At 36.8% G+C, this 18,071-nt stretch overlaps 1 protein-coding gene across 1 annotated transcript in view; it reads right to left on the bottom strand.

Annotated features, from left to right (window-relative positions):
- SGCZ (sarcoglycan zeta) overlaps nt 1–18,071 on the bottom strand; it is a 795,948-nt gene that overhangs the window by 179,721 nt on the left and 598,156 nt on the right. The window contains exon 3 of the mRNA XM_075930376.1: nt 16,741–16,842. Coding sequence (XP_075786491.1) covers nt 16,741–16,842 — 102 coding nt within the window. The remainder of the gene's footprint in view (nt 1–16,740; nt 16,843–18,071) is intronic.

Here is an 18,071-nt window from a genome sequence, read left to right as displayed (position 1 = left end):
AGTTGAATCTGTATGTAAGTCAGAACTAGCATCCAGATTCAGCCCCTGTTGAAACTGATCAGTTTCAACAGCGGCTGACGCCAGTTCCGACTTACATACAGATTCAACTTAAGAACAAACCTACAGTCTCCATCTTGTACGTAACCAGAGGACTGCCTGTATTCACTTTTGGGGAAAAGAGTTTGGGTGCCTCAGGGGGGATTTCAAGTATTCACTCCTGTTTGTTCTTTTTTTTGGGGGGGGGGGAGAATCAAAGCACTTGATGGTGGCAGCGAAATTCCCAAACTCTGGGTACTAGGATTGGGGGGGGGGGGGATTTTTGTAACCAGTGCCTGTAGAGGCAAGATTTTGAAGCTCTCTTGCAGCCCCCCCCTTCTGCATTTGTAGTGCCAGAGTGAAGAATAGCCTTGATAGGACATAACAAATGATACATTGAAAAGGCAAAGAAACAAATGTATGAGTTAAAGATTGACTTTCATAATTAGGCTAGTAAGACTTGATTGCTACTTGAGGATCTCCCCTGAGACAACCTCACAGCCTCATTCTAAAACGTTCGTGGCATTTGATCTAGTGCTTGCTACACTATTAACTGAAGTTCAGAGAAGAACTTGATGATATCCTAATCAGACAGTTGCAGGAAATATTTGCTCATATAGGGATAAGTTTTAGGATTAGGCAAAGCCCTGTAATTAGGTGGGAAGTGGCTAATTGATCTGAAGAAGACAAGGTTGGTGAGGAAATATATTTTATTGGAACAATTTTTATTATTGACACACACACATTTTTGAGACATGCGGAGCGCTCTAGCTAGAGCCCTACAAATCTGTGGATGTCTGCTTTACATCTGCGGGTATCAGCATCTGTGGCTATGGATACAGATATCCAAATCTGATTTTTATAAATATGGATGTGGATGCAGATACAAATTTTATAACCACATAGGGCTACCGTTACATTGCATGTACTGCAAGAGGACATTTTAAGAAGATACTGTGCTTGGGACAAGTTACAACTTGGTCTATGGGTTGCCTGAGGGGCTAAATCCTCAACTCTTCCTGCTCCTATTGAATGGGTTTATGAATACCATGGTTTTTAAGAAACCATGGTATTTCATAGACATTTTTCCTTCCTCTGACTGTCCAAAAGTATTGTGAGAGCAGTCTTTCAAGCATTTCTGCTTGAAGCTGGAATCCATGAATACAGACACAAATAACAGGGAGAAAATTAATCAAACTGAGTCTGAGGACTGAGTAAAGATGCCGATTTTTATTTTACCTAAACTAATTCATCAGTGCCTACAGATAAGATAGGATTTAAGAGAAGATGAAATGAAAACAAAAAGATTTTACTAAAACTAACATTTTTTACAGTCCCAAACATATTTTCAAGTTTTGAATTATGTTTATTTCAGTAGCTTGTGAAGGTCTGGCCATTTAGCTTTTATATATATTGATTATAAATTAATTAGATAAAAAGATTGTGGACAAAATTATGAAAAATACAAGATATATTGAAAGCAAAGTTACGCCATTTAGAACTTGATCTGACAAATTATACTTACATGACTACACAATGCTGTTCAATTGTAAATTTGATATGAATTCAGGATTCTCTATGGATGTCTCTATTGGATAAAAACTGAGTTTTGTAAATAAGGAAGTCTGAATTTTCCAAGTTCAAAGCTCAAAATGTCAATTTAATCTTGGTCTAAGGATTCATATTTTATTAGCTTCTTTTCCTTCTTGAACTAAATTTGGAAGTTTGTTGTATCCTTAATTTTATGGGTGTTTTTATTCCATTCAAAAGTTTTGGGGTTGGGTATAATATGACTCAGAGGTTTCTGACTTTACTACCATCTTAGAGATAACCCTAAGTTACAAAAGCAATAGTTACGTTATTTTTCTTTTTGTATTCTTTTCTTTTACTTATTTTTTAAATTTCTTTTTATATTTCATCATTAAACTTTGTCTTCTCAGGTTTGTCTAACTGGGAATACTGGATATGAAGGGCCAGAGTTTTTACTAAGCAAGAAGCAATTTTATATATCAACATTTTTAATATAGAATGTTAAGCACATTTTCTGTCATTGGAGAAGTGAAATCTCTAAATGCCAAAAGTCACACTTATTTAGACACACTTATTCTACCTTTTTAGGATAAGGTTTGTTACTAGTAGAGAGTTAATCTTTTGGACTTAAAGGAAAACAATTAAAATGTGCTCTATAGGTTACCTATAAGTATTTTTTCAAGAACCAATGAGCTGTAATTTGGTAGTACATAGATTTACAATTTTACAATTTCCCAACATTTTGCAAGGAGTGTGCAAAAACATAAAGCAATAAAAACTCCTTTTTCTCTTTTCATTATAAAAAGTGAAAATGTAAGATTGTATCTCAATTTGCTCTTGTTTTTCAAGTTCTCACCTGGGCAAGGGATTCCTGCAATGTTACACGAACACCTATTCTTTGTCCAATGCATAAAGGCTTTCATTTCATTGTCATGTGACTTTTTATATACTGAATTTGATGTGCTTAGTTTAAAACCTAAATGATTTTTCAAGAATAGTTTATATCTTTTTAATCTACAGACTCAAGAAGCTCTGTCTCATCAACCCAAGGAAACAGGAATATGGAGTTTGAGTGATCACTTTGAAATACAAGTTCTATGACAGTCTAATAAAGTTCAGTAGGGTTGTACAGACATTAAGCTAGTATCAAAGAGTGGAGAAATAAAGTTATTAACTTTTTGTATTTTTAAACTTTAAACAAAATTCTTTTTATGGTGAATAAACACTATATAGAAAGAGGTTAAAGTTATTTGTGTTCAATTTCTATTTGTGGCTTTATTTTCCTCCCTTCGATGAATCAACTAATTAGAATTAAAGTGTTTATTGACCCCAGGCCTATTTTACCATCACACTGATGAAAAGTGCTATATAGAAGGTAGGGTTTTGTTACTTATTGAGGGAGCTACACACAGTGAGTTATGGTAGAGTCAAAAGCTATTAACCAACTTTTATCCAATAATTTAAACAAACACCCAAATTATCCCATAGCCCCACCACAATGATACTTAGCACTGCGTGCAAAACTATAAGAGATTGTATCAAGGCTTTTCCCATACTTTGCAACTGAAGTATATAGATTCACCAAGCAGAGAAATGTAGAATAAAAAAGTTGGTGCCACTGAAGATTGATTACTACTGAGTGCAGTGTGCATGCTCAGGCACATAGCTGAATTAAACACTATATACACTAACCAATACATTTTAAAGAAATTTGGACAAAACTAAAATACTGATGCAGGAACAAGTTGGCAAAGAGGCCTTCATTGTCCTTCACTCTCAAGGTATGTGTACACAGCAACGTTATTTCAAAATAACTAGTGTTATTTAAAAATAACTTAGAGTATGTCTACACTAGCCCCCTAGTTCCATCTAGGGGTACATCTAGACTACAGGCTTTTGTCGACAGATACTGTCAACAAAACTTCTGTCGACAAAGAGCATCTACACTACATTCAGTTCTGTCGACAAAGCAAGCTGCTTTGTCGACATGGTAGTGTAGACGCAAATGACAGTTTACATGCAATAACACCTCGTAAAATGCATTATGCCTCGTAAAATGAGGTTTACCAGCGTCGACAAAACTGCTGAGTTCTGTCGACGTTATGTCCACTTTTGTCCACAAAACCCTGTAGTCTAGACACACCCTAGGGAGGCTAATGAGGGCGACCAAAATTGCAAATGAAGCGTGGGATTTAAATATCCTGTTCTTCATTAGCATGTTCCCGGCCGATCGCCCTTTTAGAAATTAGCTAGCCCGAAGTAACTGCCCGCGTCTACACATGGCAGTGAAACAAGATTCTGAATTAAAGCCCTAAATCGAATTAGCTGGTAAACTTCATTGAAGAAGGAATACCAGATAATTCGATTTAGGGCTTTAATTTGGAATCCCGTTTCACTGCCGCGTGTAGATGCGGGCAGTTACTTTGGGCTAGTCAATTTCTAAAATGGCGACCAGCCGAGAACATGCTAATGAAGCGTGGGATATTTAAATCCCGCACTTCATTTGCAATTTCGGTCATCCTCATTATCCTTCCTAGATCGAACTATGGGGCTAGTGTAGACATACCCTTAGTCCTCATCTACATAATAGGCGGTTATTTCAAAATCATGTCAAAATACTGTCAAGCTGGAGGACTTACTCCAACTCCTGTAACCCTTATTGTACAAGGAATAAGAGAAGTCGGAGGAAGAGTGCTGTATTTCAAAATAAGTGCTCTGTAGACATTCCCAATTTTGAAATCAGCTAATTTGAAATAAGCTATGCAATTTATATAGCTCAATTTGGGTAGCTTATTTTGAGTTAAGCCCTGCTGTGTAAATGCACCCTCAGAAGAGAGGCAATGGTTAGAAGGTAAGAATAAAATACATACTTTCTAAGAATGGTTAATAAAAAGAAAGTCTCCAGACAATTAAGTGGTAACTTTCCAGATTGATATTTTCAGCATTGCTAACTGGAAACTTTTCTTAACTGTTTTTGAGATGACAATTTCATTTAATACAAGCTGCCCTGAGAAAATGCACCATCCCTTCTTTCCTTAAGAAGCCTCATACTTAAATTAAAAATAGCAAAAACAACTTTGCATGAGCTATATGAAGGACCAGATAGATGAAAAGATCATTACTGAATTGAAAATTGGGCTATGAAACCAGCTTTTACCCTTTATGGACCACTGAAAAATCAATACTGTAATAGCAGACAGAGGTTACCACTTCATGACTTGCAGAGGAATTCTTCCCCCTCCTGGTACACCCCATGTACATTGTCAGAAATCATCCTAATTACAAGACTAGCTATTCAGGCTTGGCACAAGAGCATGGATTTAAACAACTGATGATTAGTCAGGGGCACTGTAATCATCTGCGACTAGAATCATGAGTAATATTAGCTCAGAATTTTCAATATGAAAGTTGTGTGCAAAATAGTTTTACAACCAGGCAACTCCAAACAGATTTCAGTGAAGTAGAGCAAATCAAGGACACCATCATGATTCATCAATATCTTTTTAGATGCCATTGGAGAATGCAGGATAACCAGGAGAATTCAAGAATGGCAGTCCCTTCACAGACTACCAGAAAAAAACAATAGTGGCTGGTCCGTTGGCAAAGCTTGTGGTTAAGCCATAATTATGTGACGTTCATAGACAATACATTGATGCCAGACTCTGAGTATATTGGGACTCCATATTGGGAGCAGCAGTGAAGCAGGGTTTTTTTTATTCTACAATGATGACTTTATTCTCACCAATAGGTAAATAATTGTAAAGGCAAGCCAGGACAGTAGATTTCAGCATTAGGAATTGGGGATTGTTTTAGATTTGATCACACCACACAGTAAGGCATAATTTATACACAGAATTACACATTTCATTTTACACTGAAAAAAATGAGGGGTAGATTCTTTGTTCCAAGTGTGCTGCTCAAGCAATGAGAAGATAGCATAACTTAGGCACTCCCTAAGAAAATTCTCCAGCATGTAGGAATCCTCCGTGCCTGTAGATAGTTCCAACACACACACACCTCGCCCCAGCACAAATGGCATGTTTGGGTGGACAGGAAGCAGAGGAGGGGCTGGCCTGGCACATATACATAAGAATATACATGAGAAGAAAACCCACTAAACAAAAAGATACCTCTAGCAGAACAAATTATAGACACTTTCTAGGCATGTACCATGTAACTAGTAAATAACACAAACAATATCATTACAATACTACATTACAAATGGTTTTTGATAACCCAGACTGGAAGCAAGCCAATATTTTTCAGTTCTAGTTAAGCTTTAATATAAAATACATTTTATCCCTTCTAGGCAATAAATCTTTTTGGGGCAATCAATATTATAATATAATCAGAAAAGCAATGTAATCAAATACCTTCAAAAAGATAAGCAATGATTAAGAAGCTAACAATCTCATAACTTCTAGGAACACTAAATGAATGATGCATTTGTTGAATTTATCAAAGCAACATGACTGGTACAAATTTTCTTGACTGCAGAGTCAGAGACAGTCAAATGCTACACTGACATACAAGTGCGGCTGTTACTTACATCAGAGGCAGTTTTTCAGATGTATATGAGGGCAGAATTTCTCCTCAATGAGTCACATCATATGTGTGTTCTTTCAATGGGGTTAACTCAGAATAATCAAAAGTGTCTCACTTCTTTTACAAATATAAATACCGCTACTCTCTATGAAGCCAGTTAAGTAATTGAATTTATGAAAAATGTGAGCTTGCATGTGGAAGGAATATTGAAGTTCACCAGGGGCAACAATTGCTATTCCTGCAAAGCCAGAAGCAGCTTCTGAAAGATCTCTAGCTAGTAATTGAACAAATCACTCTTTTTCAGCTACCTAAGATGGAGATGCTATTTCTGTAAATCTCTGCTACATGGTACAGTATAATTCAAACTTACCAACATGAGGCAGCAGGGGAGCCAACAGGCCCCTGGGCAAGATGCATGTGTGGAGAGGTAGCTCCATGTTCACGGGAGGGGCAGGGCATTGGGCAGAAGAGCAGTGCCAGAGGTAGCCAGCCCTCAGTGCTGCCCAGACCATGATGCATTCTTACCCAGTCCTCAGTGCTATGGTATGGCACTCCAGTGGTGATGTAAAGGGCCTGGGATTCTGGGCATTGCCACTGTAGCAGCATTCCATGAGATGTAGCAGTTAACTTGAACTAAGGACTTAGTTCGAGTTAACGTTTGACTGCCGCGTGTAGCCACGGGCAATTAGTTCGGAATAAAGGGATTTAAAAATGGTGGCAGGACGGGAAGATGCAAATAAAGCCCAGGATATTTAAATCCCGGGCTTCATTTGCAACTTCGAATGCCACATTAGCCTCCCTAGTTCGAACTAGGGGGCTAGTGTAGACATATCTTAAGGAAGTTTAGGTTTTGTGTAAACCTGAATCTCCCCAAAAATATGTATTCCCCCAAATTCCCTGAAGAGCAAACTAGGTTTTTAGAAACAATAACAGTACAGATTCTGAGCCTAATTAGGTGTTTAGCTGTGAGAACAAAATGCATGGTTTTTAGTAATATAATGTACATATATTCCATTTTATCACATCTCTTGTTTTTCTGCCTTGTAAGCCATTCTTTTTAATAATCTGTCACTGCATTACATAATGATGTGTTCTCTTAGAGCACTCTTTTGAGAGCACCCAATCCAGGAACACAGGGACCTCTTCTGACATTATGAAGCAATGGACTATAGAATAAAGGAAAACATTATCTATCTCCAAGACAAACAGAGAAGCTGCATTATAGGGGTACAAACTTGGGTTGCTTCAGGCAACATCATATGGGTGATGGTGAATAGCTACTCAAGATTAAAGAATTGGGAGAGTAGCCTATTACAATTGCAGTATATTTAAAATTAATAAAACTACACAAACAGCTTCAGCAAACTATGATATTTGAATTCAGAAACCTCGAAGCATTGGCTCTAATTAGTTAACTGCATTGAGTTATTTACATATCAAATGATACGTGTGACACTATTTTAATTATCATCTTGTGATGGTTACTTGCTAAATTAATGCCAACGATGAGAACAGAAAACTATTTAATAGCAAGAAAATACTTTTAAACCAATTTAGGGGAGGGTCATTTGGCTGTCCCAGTTGAGAAAGTCCTTTTGATGGCTTTTGACATGATTGACTATGGGTTGCTTTTTCAGAGATTAAGGGATGTTGCTGTATAGCCTGAATTGCCCTCCTATGGTTCAAGTCATATTACGGATGGAAGAGTCAGTTGTTAATAATGGAAAAAGTTTTATCACTACTAAGAGATTTGGTTTGCTGTGCACTTCAAAGATCAACCTTATTTCCCCTCTAGTTCACCATATATAGGGGATATTTTGGTGACAATTTCATAAAATGATTTGAATAGATGCTGCTACTAAGGAACTATATATCACGGTATCCATGAGCCAGCCAATTCAACCTCTGTGACAGAAGAAAGCCAAAATGATAGGTCATCTGAAAACAGAGCTGCCTTGTCCCTTGATCCTGGGAAAACAGAAATAAATTGATTTCCAATAAAAAGACTGGGTCAAAAGTGATACCAAAATTCTTAGCTCACTTATTTGGTGGACAAATTTTGAATTTTGTTTCTTCCATTAATGCAATTTGTACATCCATTTATGCTGTCAACATTTTATAGCAGCAACACATACTTATTGGATCACAAGACTTGCTAGTGTTATTCAAAACCTGTAATAGCTTACAGTGTGGCTCCATCACTTGCAGCAAATTCAGGATGTAGTTTATCCCTAAGCTTGTTGTAATATAAAATTCCTGCCCTTCTCTCTTTACCCTGGCTGAATATGCACCAGTGGTTTGGTTTTAAATTGTACTTTGGATTTAGGAAGGGACTGTTAGGGAACCTGCCAGCTGCTCTCCATGAACCTATTTCCTATAGTTTTATTTATCACTTCTCCTCCCTGACCCTCTCTAGGTGTCTGTGCTGTGAGTTGACGTAGGAATGCTGGCTGAATACAGTGTTGTGCCAAAGGTGTTCTGGCCTACTTTGAAGCCTCAAATCTGGGTCACTTGGTCCTGCCCCACAAAATCATGCAACCCCACTAAAGCTTTAAGAGCATTCTCATTCTGATTTCATAGTGGATAGATTTTCCCTGCCCTGGCTTATTGTCTTGTCACATGTTGGCATTTTAAAATAATGCCAATATGATATTTCAAAACACCCCGTGGACTAGAAGAAGAGAAAACAGCGTATATAGTCTTTGATCAATTCTGAAATATAGAACACCTTGAAGCTCATCTTGTGATAGCATGTTAAATATAGTAGTGTGGACATTGTGGCAAAGGTGGCAGCTCAGACTAGCTGCTTTAGTCCAACCTCTCTGGAGACAAGTAAAGTTAAAAACAAAACAAAACCACAAGGTCCTTGGTGGGCATGGACCTGGTTCCCCTGGAATCATTTGATACTGGTTTCATGGGCTTGGCTCACTGACTGATGGAACTCTCCATCAGGGAAATTATTAATGGTTTCATTAGAGAAGATTGAGGCAGATAATCTGTTCCTTCTATATCCAAGACCTTATAACCTGCATTCATGATTTAAATCAGTAGACAAGCAGGAATCTACTGCTGTGATGTGTCTTAAGTTGTAGAACTCCCCCTGAATTTCATTTTACAACTTCTCTCACCAATTAAAACATAATGCAATCTTCAAAAAGGGGAAGAAAGAGGATCTGGGGAACTAAAGACCAGTCAGCTTCACCTCAGTTCCTGGAAAAATAATGCTGTGGGTCCCTCAAGGAAACAATTTTTAAATATTTGGAGGAGAGAAAGGTGACCAGGAGCAGTCAACCATAGGCAAGTCATAATGTTACTGGCTCTATGGTAACCAGGAAAGTGATGGATGTGACAGATCTTGACTTCAGCAAAGCTTTTGATATGGTCTCCCATAGTATTCTTGATAGTAGGTTAAAGGAGTATGGCTTGGATTAACAGACTGTAAGGTGGATAGAAATCTGGCTAGATCATTGGGTTCAAAAGTAGTGATCATCCTCAACAAGGTCACAGATGACACTAAGCTGGGGGAAGAAGTAGATACTCTGGAGGATAGGGGTATGGTACAGAGTGACCTGGAAAAATTGGAAGATTGGGCAAAAAGAAATCTGATAAGGTTCAAAAATGACAAATGCAGAGTCCTACTACAGACCCTTACTACAGAAAATATGTGGACAAACTGAAGAGAGTCCAGTACAGCGAAATGAAAATGATTAGGCGGGTTGGGTGCATGACTTATAAGGAGAGGCTGAGGGAACGTCTCTTATTTCGTCTTCATAACAGAAGAATAAGGGGGGGGGGATTTGATTCCATCTTTCAACTACCAGAAGGGGGTTCCAAAGAGGATGGAGACAGGATATTCTCAATGGTGGCAAATGATAAAACAAGAAACGATAGTCTCACATTGCAGTGGGGGAGGTCTAGGTTGGATAATAGGAAAAATTATTTCATTACTGGAATGGGCTGCCTAAGGAGGAGGTATGCTCTCCATCCTTATAAGGTTTTTAAGACGAGGCTTGACAAAGCCCTGGCTGGAATGATTTAGTTGGGATTGGCCTAACTCTAAATTCTAACTCCAAAATACAAATTCAATACTGACAGTTTGAACACTGTTGCTCTTATTGGAATGGTGTTTTGTCACAGATTCCATAGCAAGTGGCACTGGAGCCTTTATTATCACCCATCAAACCTTTTCTTTTCCCATTTTCAGCTTTATTTTCAGATTTTTTTTTTTTTAGGTTGCAGTATTTTATTTCTTTATTTTTTGACAAAACACTTGTATTGTAATACATAACTTCCAAACATTTTGACAGCAGGAATTAGGGGACTTAATGTGTAAAATTAGAACAATTCCCTACACATAAAGAGAAAAACACACACATAATGTAGTTTGAAGTATCCTCAAATTTAGGATTTCCAAGAAGAAGTATATGATTCTTTATGAAAGGTTCACCGTGTATTTTCTTTCCCTAGATCAGTGCCACAGTCATAATGCTTCTAGTATACTGGAAGTTATTGCATAAAGTCCCAGGGGTACAAAGTCAGTTAAAGAAGTTTACACAAAAAAAACATATCAAGAGCACAGCTGATTCACAAGGGTCCTTTGCCTGTGGTTATGAACTTCTTACAGCCTTTCAGAATCTTATAGCTAGATAAATAAAGCAACTTTCTCAGGTTAAAAACAAGAAAAAGTTTGTATTAGCTGCAGTTAGAATTAAGAACCAGATATCAGTTCAAGCAAATGAAATATGTATATTTTAAATATATATGTTTTGAATATAATGTTGTTTGTATACTTTCTTGAAACTTTCCTTTCTTCAGGTATCAAGGTCCACAGAATGATGGGTATGAGAATATCCTTGAAAATCCTTATTCAATTACTTTTAAGTACCTTTGCAGACCATTGTGATAAATGCAAAGTTTATATATTAATGTGAACCAGAATCAGAATTGTATGCATCTTCTCTTGGGAAAAGATGGAATGTGAACTGTAGGAAGCATTATGAACTTCAAAGGACTGTACTGAACAATGCGCCAGTTTTGAACAAATAGCAGGGAATCTCTAGTTGGAGGTGAAAGCAAAACTCCAGCCTTTTGAAGCTATGCCCTGAGGAGAGGAACATTGTCTATTGATTACCTATTCTCAGTGTTGCAGAATTAAAGGCCCCAAATATAAAAAGAACAAGCAAATCTATTCATGGGTGTACCGAGGCTTAACTAAAGCTGTTATGAATGTGTAACGACAGAAAAAGAGTCTCTGTAAAACTTGAAGGACTGACTCGTAGAGCTCTTGTTGGAGTTGAAGGCAATCTCTGTAGGCTTATTTGCATGCCTGTGAGTTCTTTTTATTGTTTTAATGTTTTCTCTGTAATAATTTCACTTTAATAATGTGTGCATTTGCTTAGAAGTAGCTGAGAGTAAACTTATAACCATCAGCAACTATCTGGTCATAGCCTTCAAAGAGAAATCAAAGTTCCCAGTGTCTATTCAGGCAGTCTAACTTGCTAGGAATATCTCAGTATAGTCAGAAACGTGTGCAGCCTGGGGATAAAAAACAGCCCTGTGAGATGGGAGAGAAATGCAAGTCTCCACCCAAGATACATGACAACTGAGAAACTGGGAACTCAGAGTGGGTGCCCCTAGGGAACCAAGAGGAGGAAGACAGGTGCAGTTGGCCTGAACTGCAACACACACATTTCCTACAATTAATTTTCAGACTGGGCAAAAATATTTTCTTATCAATTGTCTCAGCTCAAGTACTAACATCAACCAACCACATTTCACAATCTACCTTCTTCTATGGGAAATTAGTAAATGTGAGAAAAGAGAAGATATTTGCATCTCAGTCCTTTTATGGGTTCCATTTTCAGTAGTACGGAAAATAAATCAGCAACATAAAAGCTCATAAACTCCTCAGTTTCAGTTACATCTTTTACTCCCTGATGTACAATACTTACACTCTTAATATTATTTCACCATGGGTTATAGTATCTCTGGGGAAAAAAGTAGAGGTACTCATTGTCCTGCTTTATCATCCTTCTCATATTTTAATGTTTTGTATTAATAATATGATAATAGATAATATACACAATATTTTCCCAAGAAAACTGGAACACTTACGGATTAAAATCACAAGGAAAATGTGAGTAACCTTACAATTTTTCATTTGCAGAATTCCCTGTTTGCTCTTTTCAACAGATGGCTAAGATTTAAAATAAACAATTATTCTTCAAGTATTTTCTTTTTTTGCATGTGCAAAGTCTATTTAAAGGGGAAATACAAAATTCATATATATATATATATATATATATATATATATATATATATATATATATATATATATATATATATATATATATAGTTTAAGTAATAATAATTCCTCTGTGGGATCTGGGATGAGTCTCCAATCAGCTGCTTATATTTGCGTTATAAAACTTAGAACTTAAGACAATCATTTATAGAAGCTGAATATTATTAAATCTGGAAAATACTGGAGATTTCTTTTTCCATCTATATAGAAAGTTAAGCAAGAGGAAGGAAAGAAAATAAACAATAATAATAAATTCTATATTATTTCAGTCTAAAGATCAAGTATTGTTTATTAATCACTTTCAAGTATCAGAAACAAATACCAATAATGGAAAACATGAAGAAATTTACCTTTGGGGAATATTTTGAAGACCTTTTCCTACGACATCACAAATAAAGACTGTGAGGAAGTTGATACCATTATAATGTGTTTATCTATTTTTTTCTTTTTATTATGTTTATTAAGGTTCTACAGCTGTGATTTGATGTTCTCTGTAAATAATTACTTGCTGTCAAAAAAGTCAGAAATCTATGCATACCAGAAGGAAAATAAGTGTATGAGACTCATATGTTAACCACCACTATAGAAGTATCACTGTTTTCCCACCCCACTCCACAAAAACCCAACAGTGTTGTTAAGTAGATTTAAATTGTGTTAAATCCCTCTTCCTGCCATCAACAAAAAAATCTCAATTATTACTTTCAAATGATGGCATTTACTATATCTATGGTCCAGACAATGAAGCATGCTGGTTCTGAATGTTCAGGATAAAGGTTAACCTGGTAAGAAGGTCTCAAAATAATGCAAATACTCCTCATTAGCTAATTGCAGAACTAAAAAAAAACCATTATGCATTTCCAGCCTTAGCACAGCTCCAGAAGTATCTTTCACCCTCCCCAAAAACTCCCATCCCTATTTGTACATCCACAACTATATTCTTAGGACTATGAGCAGCCTCCATTATTTATAAGTGCTAGGAAGTGTTAAGTAAGCACTGGTTCCAAATATAGATTTGAGTACCCCAAACCCTTGCCAGACAGTAAAGCTACAGCTATCCTCTTCTTCCCCTTTTTCTTTTAAGAGAACTTGCTCCCAGTCCTACCTTTCTCCAGCCCACATCAGCCATTTTACATTTTGTCTATTTCTCCTCCTTTTGGTACACAGGGAGACTATGTAGTCTTATGTGTGCACCAATCTTCCATAGGACTTGCTCATATGAGCAAAGTTAAGCATACGCTTAACAGCATTAAAATTAAGGGTAGAACTCGCATCAATGTCACTGTAGCAATGATGTCTCCTATTGATTTCATTTGGGCTACATAACATACGAATGGCCATATGATGTCAGATCCATGGTCCATCTAGTCTATTATCCTATCTTCTGATGTTACACAGTGCTAGATGCTTCACAGGAGACGATCAAAGAAGCCAATTGTTTAGTGATCCAGACCCTGTCGTCCAGACCCAGCTTCTGATAATCAGAGATTAATGGATACTGGGAACAAGGAACTGTGTCTCTGACCTTGTCGGCTAATAGCACCTATTCCACCCTAAACTTATCTAAGGGTATGTCTACCCTGCAAGCTTACTTCAGAAAAAGCTATTACAGAAGATATCTCCCGGAACAGCTTATTTCAAAATAGAGCTTGCACATTACAGGAAAGCCTCAAAATTAGTCTGAGGCAGGCTCCCCTAATGTGGACACACTATTTCCATTCAGAGCCCCAGGAGGCACTGGGGAGGAATAACTTAGAATTGCTTTGGTGAGGAGCCATTTCAACATAGCAACAGTGGAGCATCCACACACACCCTCTTCCGAAAGAGCTTTTTCCCCCGCGGATTTCCCTATTACGATCTCTGAAATTAACATGCCCCTTTCAGAAAAGGGGCCAGTGTAGATGAGCCCTTAGAGTATTAGTGATTTACTTTTTTATTTCCATAAATAACAAAAAAAGCTAAAGCTAATTTTAGTGTATCAGATATCAAGTTACAATTTTTAGAAAAAGAATCTTGAGAGGCTCTTTGTGCTTTTCTATAGTGTGAAACTTTGAAATAAAGTATTTAAGGGAACAAATTCCTCCCATAGATGCACATATTATCATCTATTAGAGGCCACAACATGACCTATTCCCCATAGAGAACTCTAATACAATATATAGAGATAATTTATGTAAGCTTAATATTTTTGGTTCTATCATGATCTAAATCAGAGCATTGATATTTGCATTTCTAAATATACTCCGCTACTTTGTTACTGAAGGTTTGCTTATAGATGTTACATTAATTATCTCTTCCTATTTTTAGCAAACTTTTCTTAAGGAATATTTTCCAAAAACCAAGCCTTAATGGACCAAGCTGATTGTGAATAGAAAAGTCTAAGACGATTATCTATCTAATAAGGTGATCAAAACATGACTCTGTTTTGACATATAGACAGATTGATAAAGTGTTAATGATATTTCAGCTAGCAGGCAAACACAACTCTTTGGGGTTTTTTTTTTGTTTGGTTGGTTGGTTGATTAGTTTTTTTGTTTTTTTTTACAGATAAAAGAAAACAGAGAATTTAATTGTCCATTTCAATTAATTATTTTTTTAAAAAGTAAGTGTTGCTAGATGTTGGTTGCATTTGTGTGTTCACAATGAGTTTTGTCCCAGCTATGCAAAGATTTCATTTCCCGATGCCCACAGATCCACTCAGTAGCAAAGGTACCCTGTCAGGTTTATTGTTGAGAAAGCATAGTCCTCACACTCTGCATCAATGGTTTCAGTTACTCTAGCACATGTATAGCCATGATAGTGGACACAGCTCAGTGAATGGTGGGACTTTCCATTCCTTCCTTGTTTGGCCAAAATACACTGCCTCTGAGACCCCACTTTTTGTAGGGATACAAACAAGTTATTTATTGCTCCTTTGATGTAATTAGTTATCACCCCTTTAGTTTACACATTAGATCAAAACATCTCTATCCATCATATTGACGTATTAACTTTATTTTTGGAGGGAGGGTGTCAGTGTGTCCTATCATTTTGGGGGACTGTTTGTACCACACTTAGTATTGGGGTATTCTAGTTCCACCCTACTGGAATGTGCTTGCATGAGTGCCTAATACTTCTTAGGAATGCATCTATTCTTGCAATGCCAGCCCTGTTCTTTCCAGTTTGTGTGGGCCTCCATGCAGGCAGGGAGAGCCTGACTTCCCACAGCCTGCCTTTTGCTAACTTTGCTTTATGTTAGCAGGGCCTCACTAACTACTCTAGTTCAGGCTTCAGACCTCATAACAAGACTCCCATACCAGACCTCATTTCTCAGGTTCTCTCTACTAAATTAAGGTTATAATCATGTAGGAAAAAATAGCAAGGTACCAGTTATAAATTTAAATTGCAAGCTTATTGGTTCTCATGATACATTTTCACACATACATGATTTTTTCTACTGCCTATTGAGGTCAAATAATTTTTTGAGGGAGATTTAATAACATAAAAATGTTTTTAATACCTCTTCATTCCTGTCAACATTTGCTCTATGCATATTAAAAGTCTCTGTACTTCATTAACTAAAATACATTTTAACATTCCTTTCTGATTGTAGGTTAGCATTTGTATAGCAGTGAAATCTTAATAGAATTCAAGTATTGAAAGGCTTTTTTTAAATATATCTAGAAGAGCTACAACCCAGTATGACACAATTGAGATGAGCTGAATTGAACTTTTGAATATATAATGTCTTGATTTAACTATTTTTCCTATAATGGCCTGCTGTTAAGTGATAAAACAATTACATTTTTAGCAATATTACAAATGGGTTGCTTAGAAAAATCTCTAACCTAGTGTACATTATCCAGTTTTAATGAAATTCCCTGTACCTCATAAAAATATAACACTAGCTACAGCTGGAAGGTACTCAGGTTGAGCTACTTAAATAGATATAAAACTGTTCATTCTTTTCATTACATTTTGCAGAACTTGTATTGCTGGGTTCACATCCAATTAGGAAAATCAAATGTTCTATTCACAATGCTGAGCTCCCTCTCCTGAAGATTAACATACTTATTTTGTTTTCTCACATAGATGAGGGATAAGGACACTTTTTGAGTCAAAGCACAGGAACACAAAGCTTCAGATAAAAGTGAATTAAATTTAAGTGTTAGATCTTGCCTGCACTCATAAACCTTTTACTTCCCTATAGTGCTTTCTCTAAAGTATTCTCTAAACAAACCTCCCTTGAATTCCAGTTTAGAGGGTGCGGAAACTCTCATCTGGATTTTCAGGTGGAAGAAATTAATTTGAATGATCTGTAAATAAACCCAAAGATGTCAAGCTCCTACCTTTCGGGAATGTATTTCTTTCACATACAAGGGAAGTAGAAATTCAGATATGCCTTCAAGTCGAATTCCTTTTTTGGTGACTCTCAGATTCCCCATTCCATCCTACAAATAACAACATATATATTTCACTTTTGGAAGTAACCACTGTGTAGAAATAAAAACCATTCAAGCCCAAAGTTTAGAAGCACTGAATGCTAAGAATGCTGAAGAAGGAAGTGAGGTGACAAAGACTCTCAGAATACACAAAGGTGCTTGAGAGAGCAAAAATGTCATGCATGTGTGGATAACAACAATTCATTCCACCTTTCAAAAGCTGCAAAAACATTTAAATATTAAAAAACAGTCATCTAATAGGTTCGCTAGCTTAAAGATAAACATTTCTTTCACAATCACTAGTCAAAGTCTGTGCTGGGTCTGTGTGAGCAGAAGGATGATGGTTTTTGAAGTCCCCTGAAAATTCCAGACACATATCAGTTCTGAGTAAAAATCAAAGATGGTAACAAAGAGGATCTATATTTAACATTCTATCAGATATGAAGAGGCAGTCTACACTTGAATTGACGGCAAATCCTGCTCTTTCTTTTGTAGTCCTCTAGCAAAGCTAATGCTATTCCACTGAGCAAAGGCTAGGCCAGGATTTGGGGAGAAAAGCAAAGTATGATCCCTGCATGCTACCACTCACTACAGAACTGAAGTCAGCTTCATCAGCCCTAACTTTATAAGGATGCATTATCCATGTACTGCTAGCATTTCTTTTCTGGGAACACAAGAGACAGGGAGACTGCTCAAGACACAGCAGATAGAGAAGCATCCATGGAGCAGCATTGTAACTGTACACTGATATCTGCAGAAGCAGCATTCACCAAAACATATTTTAGCAACTGGGATTATGAAATCTTAGCTGGGATAAACTTTGCCCTATCTGAGTATGTGTATTTTATTTTCCCCCTATTTTCTTTTAAACCATGTTGTTATTTAAGTACAACTTGAATTACAGTAATACAATGGAAAGAGCCTGCTCCGCTTACTTAGAGCAAAATTCCCAGTGGTTTCACTGTCAACAAAATTGGGGCAAAATCAATAATCTCTAATGTGCGGAAAGGAAGCATCAAAAGATAGCTGCTGAATCTGTGTATGCTACATGCTTTTCATCAGGCTTCTCAGGACACATTCTGAAATATATAAAGAGGACTTATTGGAATAAAAGAATGCTGTCATAAATATGTACATATGTAACAGAGCCTGGATCCTGTGTCCACTTTTGAGGACCTATAAGGATCATGGAAACAAAAGAATATGCATGGCTGAGACATCCCAAGCTGCTGATGACA

Source organism: Pelodiscus sinensis, chromosome 5, assembly GCF_049634645.1.
Source record: "Pelodiscus sinensis isolate JC-2024 chromosome 5, ASM4963464v1, whole genome shotgun sequence".
NCBI classification, from domain to species: Eukaryota; Metazoa; Chordata; order Testudines; family Trionychidae; genus Pelodiscus; species Pelodiscus sinensis.
This window is presented reverse-complemented; position numbering and strand designations above follow the sequence as displayed.